The 9121-nt window shown below is 43.3% G+C and overlaps 1 protein-coding gene across 4 annotated transcripts; it reads right to left on the bottom strand.

The window, feature by feature from the left end:
• Positions 1-612: 612 nt before the first annotated feature.
• On the bottom strand, positions 613-8865 carry CBLL1 (Cbl proto-oncogene like 1). Of its 4 annotated transcripts, none has more exons than XM_032687725.1 (6): positions 8799-8865; positions 6168-6335; positions 5738-5838; positions 5391-5474; positions 4507-4580; positions 613-3996 (listed from the first exon to the last, which is right to left on the bottom strand). In XM_032687725.1, exons 1-6 carry the CDS (start codon positions 8809-8811, stop codon positions 2955-2957), a joined length of 1482 nt encoding a protein of 493 aa, XP_032543616.1. In that variant the 5' UTR covers positions 8812-8865; the 3' UTR covers positions 613-2954. The 4 variants fall into 4 exon arrangements, with proteins under 4 accessions (XP_032543616.1, XP_032543620.1, XP_032543619.1 ...); XM_032687729.1 differs by having other exon boundaries at positions 5738-5835; positions 8799-8853; XM_032687728.1 differs by lacking the exon at positions 8799-8865 and adding an exon at positions 8216-8426.
• Positions 8866-9121: the final 256 nt, after the last annotated feature.

The raw sequence follows: 9121 nt of genomic DNA, 5'->3' as shown, positions 1-9121 counted from the left end.
TTGTCAGCAGCCCAGCAAATCACAGAGAGAGAAACGATACAAAATCAGGCACTAGTTTTACAGAGCAGAAAACAGTTGAAGAACAGAGGGGTGTGTTCAGACTTGATCCATAGGGGAAGCGTGTTCACAACTGTCCTTTTGAGAACACCTGACTTCACATAACACAGGAGACAGTTTTTCACGGAATGAATAGTGAAGTTACTTACACTTCAGTTTTTAGCAAACAGAATTTGACACTCCTTTGAGAGCAGGAAGTGAAAGGAAGTGGAAACTCCATTCAATAAGGTTTTCTAATTCTCTTGGATCATATTTTTAAAAAATAATTCACATTTTTAATTTTTCTCTTTTAAAAGACATGAAAAATATCACTTATTGCATCTAGGTAACCAATCTTTATGTTAATAGTATTAAAAAGAAAATCACCACAAAGTATATGTTCCCATCCCACAATTAGTCTGCTTATTGTAAAGTATGCATGGCTGCAGGCAATCCTTTAAGGAAAGTTACAGATGGAATCACGGATAAAGTGTAAGGAGACAAGCATCTAAAGCACGGATGTTTTCAGGCCACCTGCTGGTGCCCTTTCTTGCATTCCATGGGAGACACAAGCCATCATCAAACTCCTTTTTGTTCCCTTATGTGACGTTGTTACAGGAACTTACAACGGCTAACAAATTTAAAGGTTGTCAAAGTTCTCTTCAGAACTTGAGATCTGCTTGGCAATGCCTTGGGAGGGAGATCACTGCCCCAGACAGGGATATTTATTCAAAATAAACATAATTAATTCAAATGTTTGTCTTTACAGTAAGACTTAAGGAATCCAAAGAAATCACAAGTACACGCCACCATTTCTAGGGCTGTCAATTATACAATTAAATACAATATACGAACTTTGGAACTTCACAGTAAAGTGACCAGGTATTTTGCAAAATAACCCCAACCAACTAACCAAGAAAAAAACCACCCCAAAACACAGCCCAAACCCATAAAAAAATTAAAAAGACAGTTAACACAAGTTTTCAACCAATGGAGGCATCTTTAAAATTTGTAAATATGAAAATACCAACAGTGCCCTTGGTTACATAGGTATGCTTAAGACTCAATAAAAAACATATTTAGGTCTTCCTCTTATAAGCAAGACACAGAAACTTGACCCAAGTCCAAGTCCTGCCTGTATAGGATGACTTTTCGATTAAGTCCTCTATCGCAAAGATTTTAGGTCCACAGTCACTAAACAATTTGAGGGATCCCACCGATTTTTTGGGTGGTATGTCATTGTCCATATGACATACATCACCTTTGCCTTAAATAGAGAAAAAAATTCTCACACGTTGTCTACAGTGACATACATTCAACTTTTGTGCTTTTTGATAGAGCAAAAGCTGCTGTTTTCCCTTAATCAATTAAACTCCCTCAGCATTTTCAGAAAAGCACTTCGTCAGTTACTCCAAGAACAGGTTTGGACACAGAAATATTAAGTTCGAAGCCTTCATCTGCTTCACAGCAGACTAATATACAACAGAAGTATGCAACCTGACTTACTTCTAAAAACCAGCATGATAGAAAGAGTTGCCTTATTTCCTCACCACCTGCAGTGGACAGGTAGGAGATCATTTCAGAATGTGTGATTTTCCCAAACAGAGGGCACTTGTGAGTGAATGCACTGCCCTGCACAAACACCTGCCATGCAGTGCCCTCAGGAACCACGTGTGTCCTGAACACAGAATCATCAGTGAGTCCCTTTAACACAGGTATGTCAGGCCTGAGTTTGGCTTTGCAGAGTCAAAGGATATTAACCAGACATGCAGATTTCCTCCCAGATGAAGTTATATGCTGTAATACAAATGTGCCTAAGTCTGCCTCCTCCCAGTCAACAGTAACAGAAGGGGATTCTTGAAAGTTCCTCATGTGTTTGTTAGTTACTAAAAGAAATTAATGCTGGCAGAGCCATTTTTGCCTTCACATGCATACGAGATTTCACACAGGATTTCAGATCACTTCTTTCAGATTATCCAAATGTGAAGAAGTTTTCCTACTGCATACAGTATAAAGTGAGAGCGGCAAACACCACTTTCCTACCTAAAATGAGCTGCTTCTCACAGACACGGCAAACCAATTCACAAACACTTCCACACACAGCCATAGGTAAATACAATAGTTTGATTTCAGCTCATGTTTACATGTAAGCAGAGCCTTCTGAATCAAAACTAGCTTTAAAACAAACTCCAAAAACCCAAACAAAAGCAAACAAAACCCCCACAATACATCTTTTTGTGTCATGCCCAAAGCTATATCTTTGATAGACTCACCTTGCTGCACAAATTTAAAGAAAAAAAAAATTGAGAAGTTGAAACGCAGTAAATGCAGAAATCTGCATGTCTGATTTCTAGTGCCATGAATTCACTATAGCCTGAATGAGTAATGGTGAAAGGTAGTAGGAGAAATATTAAAGTTCCCTTAAGATTTCACTATGTTACCCATTTGGAAAGTATTAGTGTTGAAATGGTGTCCCAGAACTATGTGTATGTTAACTTCATATAAAAACTCACCATGTTTACAACCATATTTCAATTTAATTATTGTACACAGGTTAACAAAAACACTGGATTTAACAAAAACAATATTCAGAATGGTACAACACGTGTTCATTTTCTCCAGAAAATAATATTACAAGTGATCATCTTAGGACAATTTAGCCACACTAGCAACAGAAGTTCTGTTAAAATGCAACTGTGGTCTACTAAGCCACTTATTTTAGCACTACAGAATATTTGAAGTCAGAGTTCTACGGCCAAGGCTTAAAAGTCATTTAAGATTCAAACCTCAAAATGTCTTACAGCCAAAATGACGGTATTTTAAAAAAACCACAACAAAATAACCCCAAAACAATTAAAAGGCTGCTGTATATAATTTTATCCTCTTCATAGCACTCTCTATTCATATAATTGCTTGTATCATTGGTAATAGGGTCTGTATCTGGCTTGATCAGGGTGGTGTGGTCCAGGAAGGGGGGCCTGAGCAGGAGGCCCTTGCATCCTTGGAGGTGGAGGTGGCCCCCTGGGAGCTGGCCATATCCCTGGACTCATTCCCCCGGGCTGTGTGAAAGGGGGACTCAGAGTTCCTTGATCTTCACTGAACTGTGGCAAAGAGTTAGGATTATAGTGATGGGGAGGGGGTGCATTTACATTTACAGGTGGGCCTCCGTGCTGAGGAGGGGGAGGTCCTGGGGGAGGATGGTTCATGTATGGCGGCATCTGGGCAATGATATGTCCGGGCGGCGGGGTTATTGGAGGAGGAGCAGAGGTCATTGGTGGTGGAGGAGCTTGGCTATACACCATGTGAGGAGTACCTGCTGCCTGGGGAGGGTGCTGCAGCGGGTGGCTAATTGGTGGTGGTGGCGGCGGGGGCGGCGCGTAGTGCTGCTGTGGAGGCATTATATGATGAGGGTGCGATACCACTGGTTGGCCCTGATACTCAGGATGATGGTGAGCAGGTGCAGGGGCTGGTGGAGGCGGTTCTCGAGCACCTGAATTCGAATCATCCTGAATAGGGACAGTTATCAAGTTGCTGTGTTTCCTCGTCGAAATGCGGAAGGTGTCCTGGCTGACGGGGCGAGGGGGCGGTGGAGCCATGGACATCTCTGCAGGGGGAGCACGGATGTCTTCGTGGGGCTGGTTATAGTGCTCATGTGGCACATGCTGTAAAGGAGGTGGTGGCATCATGATGTGCTGCTTTGGTGGAATGTGGCTCATGTGATGTTTCTCGGGTGGCATTATGAAACGCTCGGGAATTTCAGCAGGTGGTGGGGCAATAGGAGGATGCACAGGTTCAATGGGAGGACGAGTAACAGGCTTTCCAGCTCTCATATGACGGTGGTTGATGTGAGCTTGTAAGTCCCTCTGTGACAGGTAAGTTCTCTTGCACCCTTGAACAATGCTACACATGAAGAGAGACCCTCGTACACACTGCTCAATTCGCTGCACAGGCTCGTTACAGCTAAATCAAAAGAGAGTATTGGTTTATTGTCATCACAGAGAGCTTGATATGTGTTTTTTCTTGTTAAAAGTCAATCAGTTAACAATTAGCCAAATTAGAACTGACCATTTTCCTCCACTTTTCATCAGATTGGAAGTTTATCTAGTTTTTAAGTATCTAAACATAACTATGAAAGAATGAGGTAGAATTCTGTAAGTAGCACCTCCCCCTTGCACGAATTCCTTCTGTGCATTAAGACTTAACAAGGGTCACTCTCACTAAGTAAATTAAACTGCTGTTTATTCCTTTTCAAATTAGAGCAGTAACAGCTTACTTACCCAAATACTTGAACAGCAAAGTAAACACCGATCCCTTACAATCCCAAAATATGGGATTGAAAACTAGAAAGAACAGTGTACTCTACTGCCTCTGCTAAATGTATATAAATAAGAGCCATGCTAATAAAAGTATCTGAAATAAGATATTTACTTTCCTACATTGCCTTTAATAACAAATCTTGAGATAACTTACCCTGGACACATCTTGTCTCCCTTTTTCTCATGCAGTATAGCACAGTCATAGCAGAAAACATGCTTGCAGGGTATCTAGAGACAAAAAATTGCTCAGTTAAGACACTGTATATAAATATCTTCGTCATTTTGCAGAATACAGTTCATCCCTCCATCACATGATTTATAATAATAAAAGTAACTAAGTTATCTATGAAGTGAACAAGCATAGAGGTGGTTACGGTTTACAGCATATTTACGCAGAAACCTTTTAGAACAGTTTATGTTAGAGTTTGGGGTTTTCTGGGTAGTGCTGTTTGGGTTTTTTAAGTGTTGGTAAAACATCAGCAAAAGTTTGTATTTTGCACTAATGCCAACACTGAATATCCACAGAAGCTGCACATGCAATCTGATTATGCTTGTCCTGCTGGCAAGGGAGGGAAATTTTAAAAGCATTAACCGTCATTAAGTCAGATCCTGAAGCCTCTTACATCACACTTAGAAATCTAAATTAATCTCAGGGATTTTTAAAGGGACATAAAAGTGAGCAGTGTTTTCTAGCTTCATTGCAAGTCTTCAATTGAGATAAAAAGCTTATTTTTAAACCTAAGTGGTGCAAGATCAAAACCCATGGAACTTGAAGGTTTTTTGTTGGTCAGTGTTATGATTTTTTGTTTAACATTTTCAAACTTTATTTAATCAAAGGGTAAAGCAAAATCAGTCACACAGATGGAACAAAAATACTTCAGCAATGAAGGCTCCCTGTTCCATCCTGATACTATTGTGAAGTTTATTCAGATGCCTGCTGAAATCAGTAACCTCTAGAAGCCTCACACAGACACAGTAAAATCTAATTTCACCTAAGGGGAAACCACAGCTGCATTTTCCACTGGTACTTTTACTTACCATGCGTCCATACATTTTGATGGGCAATCCACACTTATCACAAAAATGGACCGGTGTATCATCCTTTTCCCCCAGCAAGTTTATCTGATAGGATAGAGAAGGGAGTGGAAAAACAAACCCCAGCATTACTAAAGCTTCTCATTTCAATTATCATTAACACACTCATTATTTCTGAATTAGCTGAGAAGGAAGCAAGAACACTACAAACAGGACAAAGCAGAGAATGTATTTTTAATCAGTCAAAAATAATGGAAAACACTTTTAATAAACAAAGTATCTACCAGGACTACCTACAGCTTGGTGTGACACACAGGCCAAGATTCACGACTTCCAATCCATGACTTTACCTTATAGTCCCAAAAGATGGGTCCTGGAAATCTCCTTTGATTGCCAAACATTTCACCTCCTTTGCATTCGTATCGCTCCTCTTTGTTATAATCAAATTCTTCTGTGGAAAGGAGAAAGAGAAGAAAGACACAAGCCAACCACAACACTTTTCTAATTGACATCAGCTGCTATTAAGAGCATGGGTCATTTATACTGAAATCATCAAATAATGCCACAGAATTTCCAGTCTGCTGAGACTATTCTACAGAAACAAAGTAGTAAGACAGTCTTTTTTGGAAATGGGCACTATTTAAGCCCTACAGTGCAGCAGTACCTGGAAATTTGAACTTGGACAGAACCCTGGACACTAAGTCTCCAAGACTGAATAAAGTCTTGAACAAGCTGCAGAATAATACAACTCCCTACTACAGGGAATTTATATTAATTTACCTTCATCACCAGCTTGTGTCTTCGAAGGCATCCTGTTCATATTTCTTGGAGTTCGAGGTGCAGGTTTGGTTTTATTGGTCTGTTTTGAAATAAGCTTTATAGGGATTCTTCTACGGACATCAAGACCACCCAATGATCCTGAACTATTTGTTCCTTGCAAATCATTGTCTATGAAACAAAATAACAAAAATTATCTATTAATTCAGTTATCTAATATTTTCTAAAGAGGCTAAATATTAACAGAAAGTTGTAAGAAAAGTAATGTTTAAAGCTTAAGAGTCATACAATATATCAAAATTCAATCACTAGAAAATAAATATCTTCACATACAATTTCTTCCAGAAGTCAAGTCACAAAACTGTACTGGGAACAGCCGTGATTTTAGGAAGTCTAGTTGTAAAAATAAAGCCATTTAAATAAGCTGGCTGATCTGTCATTTCTCCATTGCAGAAAAAAAAATTAATTGTATAGCTCCTTTCACAGTATGGATAGCACTGAAGAGTCAATTTGTTGCACAACCCTGACAACAAAGACTTTCTGAGAAAATTTTTACAATTTATGTAAATTTTTTATTACAGCAGGAAGGAAACTAGCTTCTATATTAACTCAGCATCTTGACATATCACTTAGAAGTTTATCATAAAGTTTCACAAAAATATGGGTACTTAGGAGTATGTGGTTGTATCCTGCCTACACTGAAAATTATTCCCCACTATGCACAGAATTCTCTTTAACCAGATTTAAATTTGAGTACCAGGGCAAAGGAAGCAAGAAATAGTCTAACATGTGCATCAGCAGGTACAGGCTCCAATCACTAACCTAGAGCAGGTATTGCAACCAGCAACCTCCAGTGAGTTTTCCTGAAACCACTGCATAGCATCTTAGTCACACAAAAACAAAGTTATGCCCTTCAAAAATCTTCCCAGCTCACTTAGATTTTAACTGAAAATGCTGTTTTGGCAGCTGTTTCAAAGCAAGGCATGCTCAGTCTGGAAGGGGTGAGCCACAAGCTGTTTCAGCCCTGCCGTTCTGCGGGTACGGCACCGGGATGACTGCTGAGCCCCCAAGGGATTGCAGCACAGCAGCACCTGGACACTGAAACTAGGGCCCTTTAGTGATATGCCTCACTAACGACTGTCCCTCAAAGCCTACAATCATTCTACAATGCAACAAGTAGAAGGAAAAACAAGGAAAAAGAGATTGCTCTGGATTATTCAGCAGCTACCCTGAGCCGGGAAACGTGTCAGCTTCCAACTGGGACTGTGTCCTGCCAGTCACTTCACCTCAAAACCCAAAGCCCTCAACGTCCTCTGACAGATCAAATTCCTCTTAGCACTGTGGTTGACATGCTTCACTCTAAAAGGCAATATGCAAAAAGGCAAAGCAATAAAGCTTGTTTTTACTTCTGGTCATTTGTTATTTGCTTAGGCTGTCCAGATGAACCTGCAAACACTCAACTATGACACAGGGCTTCCCTGGGGCCTGCTGGACCACAACATCACAGGTAAAGCTGTTTTCCACCAGAATACACAAACCCACAACACTATAAACCAAAAAAAGTCCATGCAGAACCTCAATCCATTTGCAAATAGGGACAACTAAAACAAACTTTAAAAATCCAAAACTTGTGTATTATTTAGTCCACTGACTTGCCAAAGGAAGCTATTAAGTTCTGATGCTTTTCTTCCAGATACCCTTGCAAGCCAGGAATATTTACATGAGTTAGCTGCTCAACTAATCCAAACTAGCAAGTTTATTAGTCATTCATGTCTCACAGAAGGATAAGAAATTCCAGTCTGCGCGAGCATAACTAGCAGGATTACGTCCAGAAAAGAAATACAACAAACATCCCAAGGTTGTTAAGACTACTTAGAGAAGCTCTAATTAGAGGCGATGTCATCTCCTCAAATGTCACTTTCATCACCTTAGGTTTTATTTTTGCACTTCAGGTTTTATTAAAATCCATTTATATAGGTCAGATACCACATACATACAGATTTATAATTCAATCTTTGCTAAGGGAAAGGTAAAAAACCCCTCCAGAATACCCCAGCAAAAAGCCGACGTCCTCTCACCAATACACTGCACTCCGCCAGCACGCTCACCAGCGAAGGGTCACAGCTACGAAATCAAATTTCAGCACACGAGAGGGATTCCTCTCAGGCCACAGCTATGGCACCAGAAAACACATTGTGGGCACCGATGCCTGGAAACGCCGCGGCCAAACGAGCGTCTCTCCGGCACCTCCGGAGCGCCCCAGCCTGCGGCCGGGCCCGGGCACTCGGCCGGATCAGCGCAGCCCACGGGGCTCAGCTCTGCCCGGTACGGGGGTCCCGCTGGCAGTGGCCCCCCAGCCCGGCCGAGCCCCCTCGGCGCGGGGCAGCGCCGGGGCCGCCGAGCCAGGGGCAGCGCCGGGGCCGCCGCGCCCGCCCGGGACGCGAACAGGCCCCGCCGCGCGGGAAACCGCGGCGCGCCCGGGCCCCGCCGGCGCTCCCGGCGGCCGGGCCGGTCCCGCCGCCGCCGCCTCGGCGCCGCCCCCGCGCCCACAGACTCGCGTGGCCGCCCCTCGTCTGGCGGCGGGCGCGGTGCGGGCGGGCCGGGCCCAACCAGACCCCCGCCTCCCCCGCTCACCATTGTGGTCCATGATGCGGCGCGCGGCGCTCTGGGAGCGGAAGGGCGCGCCCGGAAGCGGCCGCGGCGGGGGCGGGGCAGCCGCGGGAGGATCCGGCACGGCGGGGGGGACGGGACGGGACGGGCACGGCGGGGCCGCCTCACACCGAGACCCGCTCCCGCCTGCAGGGATCGCGGTGCCGGGCGTGGAGCGCCGCGAGTAGTTGGGAGTAGGAGGCGCGACCCTGTGGGTTCGTGGAGAAGGGTGAAATTATGAGAGGGGTCTCTTCAGTGCAGGATCTACGGCGGCCCCCCCGCCCCGGTTTGTAGTGCACACTGGAGAG

The sequence above is a fragment of the Chiroxiphia lanceolata genome, chromosome 5, assembly GCF_009829145.1.
Source record: "Chiroxiphia lanceolata isolate bChiLan1 chromosome 5, bChiLan1.pri, whole genome shotgun sequence".
In the NCBI taxonomy this organism is placed as follows: Eukaryota; Metazoa; Chordata; class Aves; order Passeriformes; family Pipridae; genus Chiroxiphia; species Chiroxiphia lanceolata.
This window is presented reverse-complemented; position numbering and strand designations above follow the sequence as displayed.

Bases quoted from the DNA above. Each gene is read 5' to 3' on its own strand.
- CBLL1 (XM_032687725.1), bottom strand. The intron at 5,839-6,167 runs GTAAATTAATAT...TCCTTTCCACAG, and splicing joins GACACAAGCTGGTGATGAAG to AAGAATTTGATTATAACAAA. The intron at 4,581-5,390 runs GTAAGTAAAAGT...TTTTGTCTCTAG, and splicing joins TCAAAATGTATGGACGCATG to ATACCCTGCAAGCATGTTTT.